Source organism: Schistocerca piceifrons, chromosome 2, assembly GCF_021461385.2.
Source record: "Schistocerca piceifrons isolate TAMUIC-IGC-003096 chromosome 2, iqSchPice1.1, whole genome shotgun sequence".
Taxonomy (NCBI): domain Eukaryota; kingdom Metazoa; phylum Arthropoda; class Insecta; order Orthoptera; family Acrididae; genus Schistocerca; species Schistocerca piceifrons.
The window spans coordinates 1083303044-1083320421 of record NC_060139.1 but is presented as its reverse complement, the minus strand read 5'-3'; the positions used below and the strand labels follow the sequence as shown (position 1 = coordinate 1083320421).

At 44.5% G+C, this 17378-nt stretch overlaps 1 protein-coding gene across 1 annotated transcript in view; it reads left to right on the top strand.

Annotated features, from left to right (window-relative positions):
* Positions 1-839: 839 nt before the first annotated feature.
* The window catches only part of LOC124776143 (Down syndrome cell adhesion molecule-like protein Dscam2), a 186616-nt gene continuing 170077 nt past the window's right edge, over positions 840-17378 (top strand). Inside the window, exons 1-2 of the mRNA XM_047250979.1 lie at positions 840-897; positions 9341-9476. Coding sequence (XP_047106935.1) covers positions 840-897; positions 9341-9476 — 194 coding nt within the window. The remainder of the gene's footprint in view (positions 898-9340; positions 9477-17378) is intronic.

Sequence of the window (17378 nt, the reverse complement as noted above, 5' to 3'; positions counted from 1 at the left end):
ACTGAATAGTAGGGCTCAAAGGACAAGTACAGAATTGAGAAGGTAATCATTTGTTACTTGTCGTGATCCTAACATGTGGTATTAAATTAATTATTGAATTCATGTGTTTCCTTCTTGGAGTTGCAGTTTCCACAAACGGTAGTGTATGCGTGCTAGATTCTAATACACAATATTTTCACTAACAGTAAATATATCAATTTTATAAGTGTTTATATTTTCCGACTGGTGTGTGTGTGTGTGTGTGTGTGTGTGTGTGTGTGTGTGTGTGTGTGTGTGTAAATCTATATACATGTATATACATAAAAACTGGTTAATTGCTTAAGACATTTGATATTGCTTACGACATTTGTAACCGTGTGAAAAAGTGCTCTAGATAATTTTGAGCTGTTGTTAGATCTTGGGAATGTGACTGCGATGTAGACATTCTACAGTAAAAGTGGGCATCCCTAGGTCTTACTCTTTCTCGTCGTCAGTAATCGCGTTTTTGGGATGAACAGACCACTACTGTTGTCGTCATATGAAGCAAGGAACTTAGTTTTTGCTTCACACACTGCACTTAATGAACTAGTGAGGTGAACAGCCGCAGCCGGCCGTAGTGGCCGTGCGGTTAAAGGCGCTGCAGTCTGGATCCGCAAGACCGCTACGGTCGCAGGTTCGAATCCTGCCTCGGGCATGGATGTTTGTGATGTCCTTAGGTTAGTTAGGTTTAACTAGTTCTAAGTTCTAGGGGACTAATGACCTAAGAAGTTGAGTCCCATAGTGCTCAGAGCCATTTTTGAACAGCCGCAGTCAGAGGCTCCTGGTAGGAATGGGAGACGCTGTGCGACCAGTAAAAAGCGATGCGCCACGTGCGAGGCTTTAGCGGAAAATCCGACGAGACCGCCCGTGAGCAGCGAGGTGCGATGTGCCAGCAGCAAGTAGCAGCGAGCAGCGAGGTGCCAGCAGTGCGGCTGCGGTGTAGACGTACCCTTGCTTCCAGTCGAGCTGCATCGATTCTGCACGATCAGCGCCACGAATGCCTCCTGCTTATGCAGCCATTCTGCGGGAACAAATTGCGGCACGTGCAACTGAGTTTTGTCGAGACGAAAGCCCCACGCTGCTGCTGTCCCAGGAGCTCGTAACTACGTGAAATTTTGTTGTTTCAGCGATATACTTGGTAAGGTTGTTTGGAAAGGATTATGTACTGGCTGTTGTACTAATCTCATGAATGTATAAAGTAATTTTGTGTTAAATGTGTACCAGCGCGTGTGAGTTAGGTGCGTGCTGCATTCCTTCAGTATTGAAAGGTCAGAGTTGTGCACTGGATATTGCTCTTTTTTTTTTTTTTGCACTGTTATATGGAGTTTTACTAGAACATCAGATTCGTTACCTGTCAGAAGACTCTGAGTGGCGTTTCGTCAGTGTTTACTGCACTACATTTATCTTTCAGTTGTCAATTTTTGATTCCTCTACAGAGAGCACTATCTTAAAAAGCAGGAAAGCACGCTACAGAAAGGAAAATTAAGGTTTTTTATCAGCTTTAGGATGACTCTAGCACAGACTCTTCCGTCTTCGATGACAGGACGACTAAAGGGTGTGAGGTACTGGGTAATGTGCCGCCCCTTAAATGTTTCGCAATTATCCCTCATAAATAAATTGCCATCTGATTGTTTTCATGTTGTAGCAGCTATTTCCTACGTTAAGGACAGGATTCAGTGCATTGCAACAATAACTGTTACATATCTTTTCAAGATGGCTTCACTGTCTAGATCTGTCCTCCTGCTGCGTAATATTCCACAAAACTATTTCAGTTCACCATAGCTGTTTGTTTTTATCTTCTCATTTTAGAGTGCAAATTTTCACAAATGCTGTATAAATTTCTTCAATGACAACAAATATGAGATGTATCTTGTTCATGCAATCCAAAGACTTTTATCGAAAAACTATCGCTTCACAAGCTGAGAGCAACACGAACGAAATTAAGAGTGCTAATCACACTCTAGTGGAGTCTGATACAGTCCTGACGCTATCTCATGCTCTCGGCGCCAAAAACTCAGATACAGGGTGGTTCGTTGATCGTGATAAGCGTCAAACGAAAAAACTATAAATAACGAAACTTGTCTAGCTTGAAGTGGGAAAACAGATGGCGCTATCGTTGGCCCGCGAGATGGCGCTGCCATTTTTATTACATATTTTTGTAGTGCGTAAAGAAATATGAATGTTTTAGATGGACCACTTTTTTTCGTTTTGTGATAGATGGCGCTGTAATAGTCGTAAACATATGGCTCACAATTTTAGACGAACAGTTCGTAACAGGTAGGATTTTTAAATTAAAATATAGAACTTAGGTACATTTGAACATTTTATTTCGGTTGTTACAATGTGATACATGTACCTTTGTGAACATATCATTTCTGAGAACGCATGATGTTACAGCGTGATTACCTGTAAATACCACATTAATGCTATAAATGCTCAAAATGATGTCCGTCAACCTCAATGCATTTGGCAATACGTGTAACGACATTCCTCTCAACAGCGAGTAGTTTGTCCTCCGTAATGTTTGCAAGTGCATTGACAATGCGCTGAGGCATGTTGTCAGGCGTTGTCGGTGGATAACGATGGAAAGTATCCTTGAACTTTCCCCACAGAAAGAAATCCAGGGGATGTCAGATCCGGTGAACGTGCGGCCGATGGTATGGTGCTTCGACGACCAACCCACCTGTCATGAAATATGCTATTCAATACCGATTCAACCGCACTCGAGCTATGTGCCGGACATCCGTCATGTTGGAAGTACATCGCCTTTCTGTCATGCAGTGAAACATCTTGTAGTAACATCGGTAGAACATTACTTTGGAAATCAGCATACATTGCACCATTTTGCACCATACATTAACCCGCCAAGGTCGCTGATGTTCCACTAGTCGCAGCCATCGTGGATTTTCCGTTGTCCAATAGTGCATATTATGCCGGTTTACGTTACCGCTGTTGGTGAATGACGCTTCGTCGCTAAATAGAACGCGTGCAAAAATTCTATCATCGTCCCGCGATATCTCTTGTGCCCAGTGGCAGAACTGTACACATCAGGCCCAGAATGCTTTGTGAACTTTCCGTATCCCTCATCCTAGCGGCCCACCGGAAAAATAGACCCCAGACAATGAGGGCTCGTCGCTATTTTTTGAACTATCGGAGAAAGCAAAACTGTTGTCAGAAGTCTGCCCCTCTCTTGTGATGAGTGCTAGAGAAGAACACAGCAAGGTGCCAGCTGCCAGATAGATCTCTAGTTTCGTCGTTAGTCTTTGTTACAAGAGGAAATGCTCGCGCCTTCCCCTTCCATTCGCAATATTTTCGAAACATCTGAGCTAATCAGGAAAACCGCGCGCTTTCCGGTGGCTCACAAACAACCGCCGCTGGCACTGCCGAGACGACTTGGACGGTACGCCGTCATCAGCGAGAGGGCTGTTCTCTCCAGCGCATTCCTGTGAAGTTTTATAATGAAGGGCTGCTGGCTTGGCTGAGAACATTGTGCAAGCGACTCTCCGATACAATGTCGCCAGTCTGTGTTGTATGAGGACCACATAGGCCACTCTTCCCAGGAGACACGCGACCCCAGTGGGAATACCAACATGCTAGAACATTACAGCAGACAAAAATACTGTTATTTTAATAAAATCTGACTTTCTTGTTCCTCGTAATTATAAGACGAGTACCTAATTATACGAAACTAAGTCAGAAATGATGGCATAACTTTTCTTAAAATCTTCATACTGACCTCTGTCGCAGTCTATTTCATTGTTATGCTGTCGTGGTCCAGCTAGGAAAGACTCATCCTAATTCCTCTACTTGTCTTCCTTTCACTGCAGATAGACCACGGCCGCTCGGTTAGAACTTTGCACCGAAGTGGAACAACGAGGGGACATGCCGTTTTTGTTGGGAGAAGGTGTATCGGGGACTAAAATCTGACAAGGACCTTTGGCACAATATAGAAACAGTGTCATGCCGCAAAGGATTGTCTACGAATTGCTAAATTCAAAAATGAGTGCAAAAGCGTTATGCAGAAGGAAGGAGCCGGATGACCATCCACCGTGACAGATGACGACAATAATGGGCGTGCGTAGATCTGGTAGACAGACGAGTGACTGCTGATGAAGTGACACGTCGTCTGCAAATTAGTCATGATTCCACCTACAAAATCATCCACAACACACTTGGGTTTCATAAAGGCTCCGTAACATGACTCCACAACAACCAAGAGGGAATAATAAGAGTGGACGATCAAGAACGAAGTGCTCGTATTAAGAAGGGTGTAAGACAAGGCTGTAGCCTTTCGCCCCTTCTCTTCAATCTGTACATCGAGGAAGCAATGATGGAAATAAAAGAAAGCTTCAGGAGTGGAATTAAAATACAAGGTGAAAGGATATCAATGATACGATTCGCTGATGACATTGCTATCCTGAGTGAAAGCGAAGAAGAATTAAATGATCTGCTGAACGGAATGAACAGTCTGATGAGTACACAGTATGGTTTGAGAGTAAATCGGAGAAAGACGAAGGTAATGAGAAGTAGTAGAAATGAGAACAGCGAGAAACTTAACATCAGGATTGATGGTCACGAAGTCAATGAAGTTCAGGAATTCTGCTACCTAGGCAGTAAAATAACCAATGACGGACGGAGCAAGGAGGACATCAAAAGCATACTCGCTATGGAAAAAAGGCATTTCTGGCCAAGAGAAGTCTACTAATATCAAATACCGGCCTTAATTTGAGGAAGAAATTTCTGAGGATGTACGTCTGGAGTACAGCATTGTATGGTAGTGAAACATGGACTGTGGGAAAACCGGAGCAGAAGAGAATCGAAGCATTTGAGATGTGGTGCTATAGACGAATGTTGAAAAGTAGTTGGGCTCATAAGGTAAGGAATGAGGAGGTTCTACGCAGAATCGGAGAGGAAAGGAATATGTGGAAAACACTGATAAGGAGAAGGGACAGGATGATAGGACATCTGCTAAGACATGAGGGAATGACTTCCATGGTACTAGAGGGAGCTGTAGAGGGCATAAACTGTAGAGGAAGACAGAGATTGGAATACGTCAAGCAAATAATTGAGGACGTAGGTTGCAAGTGCTACTCTGAGATGAAGAGGTTAGCACAGGAAAGGAATTCGTGGCGGGCCGCATCAAACCAGTCAGTAGACTGATGACAAAAAAAAAAAAAAAAAAAAACATGACTCCCAAAACAACTCACAGTGTTGCATAAACAAACCTGTTTGGACATCTGCCAAAAACATTTAGACCTCTATGTTAACCAACGTGAAGGCTTCTTAGACAGAATTGTCACTGGTGACGAAACATGAATCCATCATTAGTAGCCTGGAAGTAAACATCAGAGTATGGAATCGAAACATCTACAATGGCCCAGCAGCAAAAGTTCAAAACCCAACAGTCTGTAGGAAAACTGATTCTCACCGGTTTTTTTTTTTTTTCTACACACAGAGCTCAGTATTCGAACATTGCTGACAGAGTGGCACAATATGAATCATTTGGCATTGCAACGTCGTGCTTACTGACAGGCTGATGCCTGCAATTCGAAGCAAACGTCGGGGACTAATGGCGGAAGTTGCTGGGTCGTTGCATGACAATGCCCGTTCACATACCGCTGCCCGCACTGTTGAAACGCTCCGGTAACTCAAGTTGAAGAAATAGCTCAGCCTCCATATAGTCCTTATCTTGCTCCTTCCTAATACCAGTCTTGGTCCACTCAAAGGGGCATTAGGGGTCCGTCGATTCACCTCGGACCAAGAAGTGAAGGACACTGTGCGTCACTGCTCATCCGGAAACCTCTTTTTACTCGTTTGAGGACATCAGGAAGGTTTTACAACGACGGACCAAATTCGTTGAAAAGCAAGGGCACTATATTGGCTAATGATGTTAACGTGTGTGTCCTACTTGTATTACAGCAAAAGTATAGCTACATTTTGGATAATTTTGACTTAAACTCGCATATAAATGTTAGCAACGACGAACCTAACTATTAGGCTGATTGTAATAACCTCTGCTCTGTTTCTGCCTACGCTGAAATAACTGGCAAAAATTAATCTTATACGACTTTTCGTCACAGCAGGGGGTTGTCTAACACCAAGTGCAAATAACGAGACTTACACCAGCAGCTTCCCATGTTCGCTTTATCAATTTATCTGTTTAATTTATCTGTTTGTTAGCCTTTGCTAAATTGAAAATCCATGTCAGCTGGCTTGGAGATAGGGTAAGGAGTGTTGGCCCATATCATTACTTATTAACCATTTCTGAGAAGCTTGTAGCACTTGCAAACAGAAAAAAAATGTACAGTCAAAAAAAATGCAGAACGATGCGAAAAATATCTGACAGATACAATTTAATTGTCCCCTGATTTACTAGAACAGATGTAATATTAGGAGGAACACATTCTTCTTCTTTTACGTTATTTGATACAGACGCTAGCAAACTGTTACACAGTTTACAAATCATATTATATGGTATAAAAACATGATAATCACTACAAATGTATAACTTCTTTAATACAAAAATCTGATGCAGATTCCATCTATTTATGTGAAAAATTTTGAAACTACTTATTCTGTTAGTAAGACATACGTATTAGTTGCATTTTATACTTCATGCGTATTGTTTTAGTTCTGCTTTGCAGCGCTAATATTGACATGTTCATGGTGACAAAATGTCATCCAATTTCTGCCAGTAATCATACCCATCATACAGAATGTCCATGTCTGATTCTGGATAAGATTTGTATATTTCTTTTCCTTTTTGAGGTGCCTAAGTCATCTCCTAAAAGTTATAATGAATGTAGCCTCATCGAAACTTCGAATCGAGTAAAGAAATCCTCGATAAAAGGTATATTTTAGCCAGACCCGAGTTTACTTTCTCACTCAGATTACCTATTTCTTATCTATTGAAGCTCATGAAGTTTTCTAACTGTGAAACAATTTTTTTCCGTGAACATATTTTCCTACTTATATTTCGTTACGTTAACAGATATCGATCTCAAACCATGAAAAAAAGTAGTCACAATTTTAAAAGTATTTGATCTGTAAAGAAAGCTATGTCAGATACAATAATTTGTGTTCTTCAGTATTATCTGTAAACAAAACATTGTTTATAATTTTATTAATTCTACTATTGACAATGAAATCTATTTCATAAAACTACAGAAAGTTATTATTTCTCACCTTTTCAAAATTTTCAGGCTTTGTTATTAATAATTAGGCCTACAAAACTTCACTTAAGTAATTATTTTTATAAAACATATGAATTACAGTCGTTAAGAATTTCAACAACGAATTTACATTAACGCTTATTTCATTTACTACCTGTTCTAGAAGATATTGTATACGGGATTCATAAAAATACAGGGTGGTCCACTGCTAGTGACCGAGCCAAATATCGCACGAAATAAGCATCAAACGAAAAAAAAAAAAGAACGAATCTCGTCTACCTGAAGAGTGAAGTACAAATTCAGGCTTTCCATACTGGAGCGAAGAGCATTGCAAGCCGGAGGCTGTAGAAGCATAGAGATAGATTTGCAAGTCAGGTGAGTGTTGTCGCTTCCGTGACTGCGTGTAACGAATATTGTCAAAAAAATGGCTCTGAGCACTATGGGACTCAACTGCTGTGGTTATCAGTCCCCTAGAACTTAGAACTAATTAAACCTAACTAACCTGAGGACATCACACACATCCATGCCCGAGGCAGGATTCGAAACTGCGACCGTAGCAGTCGCACGGTTCCGGACTGCGCGCCTAGAACCGCGAGACCACCGCGGCCGGCGAAGATTGTCACCGTGTGATTTTTAGGAACGCGTCATAGCGTTAGATGCCTACCTAAAGCCGCATTGGTGACTCTTATTTGTTATTCCTGAATTAATGCATATTAAAGTGAACCTTGTGTTAATATGCCTTGTTTGTTAACTTTCTAAGTGTACGTCAAAATGGTGCAAATGGCTCTGAGCACTATGGGACTTAACATCTAAGGTCATCAGTCCCGTAGAACTTAGAACTACTTAAACCTAACTAACCTGAGGACATCACACACATCCATGCCCGAGGCAGGATTCGAACCTGCGACCGTAGCGGTCGCGCGGTTCCAGACTGAAGCGCCTAGAACCACTCTAAGTGTGCTCGTTCGTTCCTGAGTATATCTGGATACCACCTCTCCTGGTACCATTAGTAAAGCAATTACTTCTGCCACATCCTTTAAAGTCGATTCATTCACCATCTCTGGAAATAAGATTTCTTTCATATAAAGTTTGCGTGTACCCTGCTGGCGAGTCATGTCAGTAGTATGAACTGCGTTTAACGCTTTAAGTGGATCATTAATTTTGAAAGGCGGTGTTAGGTACGCTTAGTTCTTCCCCATGTGTGACTTAAATGTGCAGTAATGGAATTCTTTTCACTATCATTTCGGTAGCTGGTAACCTCTGTGACCCTTTGATTATGGATTAATCGGGATAATCAGCCATATTTCTAAATACAGGAGAAGTTTCTTCGAAAATTGACATTAAGCAATTATCCAGATGACAAACATCATTTCAATTAACCTTGTACAGCAAGGAACATACAATATTAGAAACGCTTCATTTAGCTCACCGCACCAGGATATTTGCTTATTATTAACGATTCTGTTAACGATATGGTAATGAGAAGGTGACCTGGGGGAGAACTGGAAGAAAAGCGAATAGGATGGTTGGAGATAAGGTGCTACACAAGAATGCTGAAAATAATATGAACTGATAAGGTAAGGAATGATGAGGTACTCCGCAGAACCGGCGAGGAAGACACTGGTAAGAAGAAGGGACAGGATGATAGGACATAGGTTAAGATATTAGGTAATAACTTCCACTGCACTAGAGGAAGCTGTAGAGGGTAAAAACTGCAGGGTAAGACAAGAGACTGGAATACATCCGACAGATAATTGAGGACGTAGGTGGCAAATACTATACTGCGATGGGAAAGGTGGTTCAATGTAGGAATCTTTGGCGGGCCAGTCAAAAGACTGATACCTCGAGAAAAGTGTACTTGGGATCCTTTCCTCATTCTGAGGAATTCTACTATCTGTTCAAGTTAGTTGTTTTGTTTTGATATAGCTTGTATACTTTTCTCTTGAGTTAATGATTTCCGTAAAGCTTCAACACTTCGCAGTCGTTGGTGTGTATCTTCTACACTAGCACACACTTTCCACGAAGTGGTTATCAAGACATACTGGTCTAACCCTGTTGATTTGTTATCTGTAATAAACCAGTGAATATATAAGCCGTAGTTGCTGTGGGAATGACATGTGTTTCCAGTAGGAGTATTGCGTGTGTTGTAGGGGGCCGGTATTCGGTGTTCCCCTCCGGAGAGCTGCACATCCGTCACGTGACCCCTGAGGACGGCGCGCTGCCCTACCGCTGCGAGACCAGCCACCTGCTCTCCGGGGAGTCGAGGGTCAGCTCGGCAGCCGGCAGGTGAGTAAATAACGGTACTGGTAAAACTGCTCCGACGGTTTCCACATCATCTCGGTTCTCCCCAAGGGGCCAGGGCGCAAAGTACTGCGCCATAACGAAGGGCAGGGAACCGGAGTCTCTGTTAGTATTCTCGCTCCAGCAGAAGTCGCAGCCACATGTACGTACGTATGCCACCTGGGGCCGACTGTATAGCCTGAACCACCAACATTGTCTCACTTGCCACGCAGACAATGAGACGGCTGATGTTTGCCGCTAGCACTTGGCTGCTTGTGCTGCGCTTGAGCACAGAGCGCTTTGCTCGCCGCTCGCCCCTCGTCCGTCTAACAGCAGACATTGGTGTCCTAGAAACTACACCCAGTAACGTTCTCACGCACTGAAATTTGAACCCAGAAAAAGTCGACGAAATCTCACAGTTTGAACTCCCATCTCGCCCGGCAGGTAAAAGAGCTGAGGGCTCTTTGACTTTAAATGGAGCCTGAAACTTGCGTAATAAATACTTCGCGTGAAGTGCGATTTGCGGCATAAACAAAAATTAATTGCGGAGATGCAATCCACAGAATATGATCAGAAAAGCTTTAGAACAATGCGCACGACTGACTGGACACATTCAGAGGGTACGAGCATTCGCGTACGAGTGGTTGCTATCTGATGAGAAAGATCTATATTAATTTTTTTTTGTGTGTAAAATAATTACGTCGTAACACACTCGGAGATTGCGAACGTACAATCAGGGTAGAGGCACGCACTTTCTATCATTCCCCGTGGCCTGGGTAAAAGAATTGCAATTATTTAAATTTAAGAAAATTTCTTTTTCAATCGGACTCCTATTTTTATACTAAAAAGGAAGATTGCAGGTTCTGAATGTCTCGGCAAAAACACATCGAAAATAATCTTACCGGCCACCAAAGGAAAGTAGTGAGCACAATCACGTACCTCTATTGTTGAGCAGCGCCGTCGCAAAGATCGTCGCCTCCATCTAAAATTCGCCTTCTCGAATTATCAGAATAATTTGTACTCCATTGGTATGGGAATTAGGCTTGATCTTGACAGACATTATAAAACACATTTTTCATCTTTTAACACACACATAGACATGAGACTATAAAGTACGTCTTTACGCCAGCATTTCAGAACAAAAAGGTAGTTAATACTAGATGTAATAAAAGAATCTCGAAATTAGTCATTTATCTCTCAATGATAAAAAAGTTTTTAGAGTATTCCTCTGGTATGACAGTTGAACAAATTTTCTTCTTGTATCTTTGAGATTAAATTACAACATTTTTTAGTTCCTTTTCACGTCCTTTAAGATATAAATTATGGGAATTGTTCTGTACACTAAAGGAACTGGGAATGTCTCACTCGAACACTTTGGGAGGTATGATTCCTCAAATGTTTTGTTGTGTTTTGATAATACCAAATCACCCACATTAAACTTCTGTTTACGTGGATTCGTCATTATAATACACTAGTATACGGTATCCATGAGTCCATTATCACGGGTATCGATTTGTCTCGTTTTTATTGCGCTGTGTTTGGTTCCGTTACATTGTGCAATTACTTCTATGAGGATATCCGAACATTTGTATGAGCCGCAGAGGTTTAAATGCATCTACATTTGATCTTTTTTTGTTCTGCTCAGACGTTCCACAATACTCACCTTCAGGTGGGTGAATGTTGAGTAGTGTTGTATTCCATGGTCTTGAAATACCTGTTGTAAAACTCCCAACCGTGATTGGCTTGGATATTGTCCAGGCGTCGATTCTTTCCTGTCTGCAAAAAATGCTGAAACGCCTTAGTGACATCACTCCCCCTTTTCTTTTAACAGTTAATGCACAGGAAAATTTGGAATATACACTCCTGGAAATGGAAAAAAGAACACATTGACACCGGTGTGTCAGACCCACCACACTTGCTCCGGACACTGCGAGAGGGCTGTACAAGCAATGATCACACGCACGGCACAGCGGACACACCAGGAACCGCGGTGTTGGCCGTCGAATAGCGCTAGCTGCGCAGCATTTGTGCACCGCCGCCGTCAGTGTCAGCCAGTTTGCCGTGGCATACGGAGCTCCATCGCAGTCTTTAACACTGGTAGCATGCCGCGACAGCGTGGACGTGAACCGTATGTGCAGTTGACGGACTTTGAGCGAGGGCGTATAGTGGGCATGCGGGAGGCCGGGTGGACGTACCGCCGAATTGCTCAACACGTGGGGCGTGAGGTCTCCACAGTACATCGATGTTGTCGCCAGTGGTCGGCGGAAGGTGCACGTGCCCGTCGACCTGGGAACGGACCGCAGCGACGCACGGATGCACGCCAAGACCGTAGGATCCTACGCAGTGCCGTAGGGGACCGCACCGCCACTTCCCAGCAAATTAGGGACACTGTTGCTCCTGGGGTATCGGCGAGGACCATTCGCAACCGTCTCCATGAAGCTGGGCTACGGTCCCGCACACCGTTAGGCCGTCTTCCGCTCACGCCCCAACATCGTGCAGCCCGCCTCCAGTGGTGTCGCGACAGGCGTGAATGGAGGGACGAATGGAGACGTGTCGTCTTCAGCGATGAGAGTCGCTTCTGCCTTGGTGCCAATGATGGTCGTATGCGTGTTTGGCGCCGTGCAGGTGAGCGCCACAATCAGGACTGCATACGACCGAGGCACACAGGGCCAACACCCGGCATCATGGTGTGGGGAGCGATCTCCTACACTGGCCGTACACCACTGGTGGTCGTCGAGGGGACACTGAATAGTGCACGGTGCATCCAAACCGTCATCGAACCCATCGTTCTACCATTCCTAGACCGGCAAGGGAACTTGCTGTTCCAACAGGACAATGCACGTCCGCATGTATCCCGTGCCACCCAACGTGCTCTAGAAGGTGTAAGTCAACTACCCTGGCCAGCAAGATCTCCGGATCTGTCCTCCATTGAGCATGTTTGGGACTGGATGAAGCGTCGTCTCACGCGGTCTGCACGTCCAGCACGAACGCTGGTCCAACTGAGGCGCCAGGTGGAAATGGCATGGCAAGCCGTTCCACAGGACTACATCCAGCATCTCTACGATCGTCTCCATGGGAGAATAGCAGCCTGCATTGCTGCGAAAGGTGGATATACACTGTAGTAGTGCCGACATTGTGCATGCTCTGTTGCCTGTGTCTATGTGCCTGTGGTTCTGTCAGTGTGATCATGTGATGTATCTGACCCCAGGAATGTTTCAATAAAGTTTCCCCTTCCTGGGACAATGAATTCACGGTGTTCTTATTTCAATTTCCAGGAGTGTATATCAATAATCATTTAAATGTACACTACTGGCCATTAAAATTGCTACACCACGAAGATGACGTGCTACAGACGCGAAATTTAACCGACAAGAAGAAGATGCTGTGATATGCAAATGATTAGCTTTTCAGAGCATTCACACAAGGCTGGCGCCGGGGGAGGCACCTACAACGTGCTGACATGAGGAAAGTTTCCAACCGATTTCTCATACACAAACAGCAGTTGACCGGCGTTGCCTCGTGAAACGTTGTTGTGATGCCTCGTGTAAGGAGGAAAAATGCATACCATCACGTTTCCGACTTTGATAAAGGTCGGATTGTAGCCGATCGCGATTGCGGTTTATCGTATCGCGACATTGCTGTTCGCGTTGGTCGAGATCCTATGACTGTTAGCAGATAATTGAATCGGTGGTTTCAGGAGGGTAATACGGAACTCCGTGCTGGATTCCAACGGCCTCGTATCACGTGCAGTCGAGATGACAGGCATCTTATCCGCATGGCTGTAACGGATCGTGCAGCCACGTCTCGATCCCTGAGTCAACAGATGGGGACGTTTGCCAGACAACAACCATCTGTACGAACAGTTCGACAACGTTTGCAGCAGCATGGACTATCAGCTCGGAGACCATGGCTGCGGTTACCCTTGACGCTGCGTCACAGACAGGAGCGCCTGCGATGGTGTACTGAACGACAAACCTGGGTGCACGAATAACAAAACGTCATTTTTTCGGAAGAATCGAGGTTCTGTTTACAGCATCATGATGGTCGCATCCGTGTTTGGCGACATCGTGGTGAAGGGACATTGGAAGCGTGTATTCGTCATCGCCATACTGGCATATCACCCGGCGTGGTGCCAGTGGTTACACGTCTCGGTCACCTCTTGTTCGCATTGACGGCACTTTGAACAGTGGACGTTACATTTCAGATGTTTTACGACCCGTGGCTCTACCCTTCATTCGATCCCTGCGAAACGCTACATTTCAGCAGGATAATGCACGACCACATGTTGCAGGTCCTGTACGGGCCTTTCTGGATACAGAAAATGTTCGACTGGTGCCCTGGCCAGCACATTCTCCCGATCTCTCACCAATTGAAAACGTCTGGTCAATGGTGGCCGTGCAACTGGCTCGTGACAATACGCCAGTCACTACTCTTGACGAACTGTGGTATCGTGTTGAAGCTGCATGGGCATCCGTACCTGTACACGCCATCGAAGCTCTGTTTGACTCAATGCTCAGGCGTATCAAGGCCGTTATTACGGCCAGAGGTGGTTGTTCTGGATACTGATTTCTCAGGATCTATGCACCCAAATTGCGTGAAAATGTAATCACACGTCAGTTCTAGTATCATATATTTGTCTAATGAATATCGTTTTATCATCTGCAATTCTTCTTGGTGTAGCAACTTTAATGGCCAATAGTGTAATAATACGTAAGCGTAAGCCCCATTCTCAGATAGCTCCTTCGTGGGTTTTTAACAAAACATCAGATATCATAGTGCCCATTACAGTGCGTTAAAAAAGAAAATTTGGGTGGAAATACCTGAAACAGAGACATGTTACCACAAACAACCAGCATAACTGGAAGGTAAGGGATGGCACTTACTCATTTAGTAAGTGATACAGCTATTGATTTGAGTATTAACAAAGTGTTCATCCTGAGGTCTCAGCGCTGTTCAAACGCTGACTTGAGAATAAACATATGTCAGCTTTCAGATGTAGCCAGGGCGCTGAAAACAATAATGCTCACCGCTGTCTGGAGCCCGTAGAAGAAAATCACAGGCACAAAGCTTGGCTCTCTACATCAGTTAGGATTAACACGGGGTAGCCAAGCGATCCCCCCGTCGGAGGTTCGAGTCCTCCCTCGGGCATGGGTGTGTGTGTTGTCCATAGCGTAAGTTAGTTTAAGTTAGATTAAGCAGTGTCTCAGCTCAGGGAGTGATGAATTCAACAATTTGGTCCCGTAAGACCTTACCACAAATTTCCAAAAAATTAACGCTTTGGCGACAGAATATCAGAGCAAGGATAACTGACAAGACTCCCACAATAGTGTGGCACAATGTGACCAGTTCGTTGCAGAATCGACAAGAGTCCACTGCACAGAATTCTAAAATAGTACACAGTCTCGTGAACTATTCTTCGGTATGCTAACAGAGCCCTTCGCCGACACCCGTGCCTCTAACAATGGCGAGCCAGAACACACTACTACACAAGTTACAGCCACCACACACACACTAAAACCGACTGCCCCGGCGCCTGTCGTCAAAATATGCGTCACTCGCACACAACCTACAACGCTACTATCGTAGAGAACCACATGCCAACGCGCCCGAGTCCAAGTAGCCTTCCGCTCGCTATATAAGAAACCCTCCGACGAGAGAACAATCGGGTTACCCAAGAAGGTAGTAGGCGCACCAGAATCATCGCAAAAGAATTGGATAAATGCAGCCTGGGCGGCTCAGCCACGTAGAAGTTGCACGATCTTCAGGAAAGTAATCGTAGTCAGGTTAAGTATTCCGTAATTTTACATGAAATCGATGTCACTGAGTTAGCTGTACAAGTATTCATCCAGATCTGACGTGTCGACTCTGATCCAGGGCAGTAGCTGAGAATTGCCTCAAAGTGTGAGACACACCGTGTAGAGCGTTAACAGGTTAGCACTTAAGGCTGGGTAGATGTGGGCCGCCGCGTGGAAGGAAACGCCAGGGGGGAGATGGCTACGGCGACAAGCGGCTGGCACGCAGTTAAGGCAGCGGCGGCTAATCTCTGTAATGGCGGCGCGCGCGCTAGTTATGGCCCTCTATCACGGCAGCTCTGCTGCTGCCCCCCGGGCACAACACCCCTTTGTTATCGCCGCCTGCAGCCGTGTCTTCAGCACTTTAGGACGCTTGGAAGCATAAACAACGAGCTGACTTTATCTAGCACTAGCGAATTACCTCACCTGTACATTTATCCCCATCTCATATTTCATAGGAAAGCGTGTAACTGCAGTAAACGTATTGTAAGGTGAAATCTTTTAGAACTTCACCGTAATACCGATATAACTCAACACTTGATGATGTACAACGTTTTAAGTTTACTATCCATGTGCAACAGTAAATACATTGTTTGGTAATACCACTCTTCACTACCATGAAAAAGTTACCTGTGGCAGAAAAACTGCAATCTTTGCTACAATCCAATACATTTAATAGATTGCTTACGTCTATACTAAGTTTGGCAGAAATTTCTTCACATCTATTCTTACACATCACCCCCAAACGTCCCCTATCCCACCTGTATCCACACGAGTTGCAGGGGTATACTTGTGCGAAAGTATTTTGTAAATATCTGTACAAAATTTTGTAGAAATAGTTCGAAGATTTCCAAAGCAATATCTATTTTCACGTCGCCCACAACCCTATAGGATAAATGTCATCGGGCGTGTCATTAATGAGCCCAGCACTTCCTAAAACCTTAATGTCACGTGTATATAGGTTTTTTCAATTATTTTTACATGCAGCTCCCATCACCTCTTCGTCGCCACATTTAACGGTTCTGAGGGTGTAAGGACATACTGTGAATATTAAATACCCAGCAGCTCAAGACAGTAATATGACATTTTTCAAACATGAAAGAACTGTTGGGCACTACTTCCTGAAAGTAAGGGATAAGAATGGAAACGTTTGCATTTGTATCAGTTACTTTCAGGAGTTGGAAAGTTTGGGGCTGAGCGTGGCTTTTTCAGCAGGAGGCACTGTGCTGTTTAATTCAACATCTTCATCTACCTCCATATTCAAAAAACCACTGTCAAGTGGATGGTGGACGGCACTTATCACTATGCAACCTGTTTGGGCTTTCTCCAGTTCCACTCACATAAGGAGCATAGGAAGAACGACTGTTTAAACGCCTCTGTGTGAGCTGTAATTAGTCTAATCTTTTCGTGACAATTTACACTGATGAGCCAGAGCATTTTGACCACCTACTTTATAGCCAGCATGTCCACCTTTGCCACGGATAACGGCAGTGACGCGTCGTGACATGGAAGCAGTGAGGCCTCGGTAAGTCCGTGGAGGGAGTGGGTGCCAGATCTCCATACACAAGTCGCCTAATTTGTGTAAAATTCCGGGTAGGTGGCGATGAGCTCTGACGCCACGTCCAATCACATGCCAGATGTGTTCGACTAGATTCAGATCTGGCGAGTGGGGACGGGGGAGGGGGGGAGAGGGGGGAACGGGGGAGTACTTAAATTTGGACTCGCCAATGTGTTCCTCGACCCACTCCACTGCCTAAAGACCAAGAGGGTGATGGTCTTGTGATATGGAGCGTTATCTTGTTGAAAAACACCGCTGCTATCGGGGAACATGATCACCCTGAAAGGGTGTACGTGGTCTACAACCAGTGTACGATACTCCTTGGCCGTCGTGGTGCCTTGCCCGAGCTCCACTGGACCCATGGATGCCCACGTGACTGTTCCCTGGGGTATAATGGAGACGCCGCCAGCTTTTCTCTGTCCTGCAGTACAGGTATCAAGGAGCTGTTCCTCTGGAATACAATGGATTCACTCTCCCATCGGCATGATGAAGAAAGTATCGGAATTCAGCAGACCATGCAACGCTCTACCACTGCGCAAACGTCCAGTGCTGGCAGTC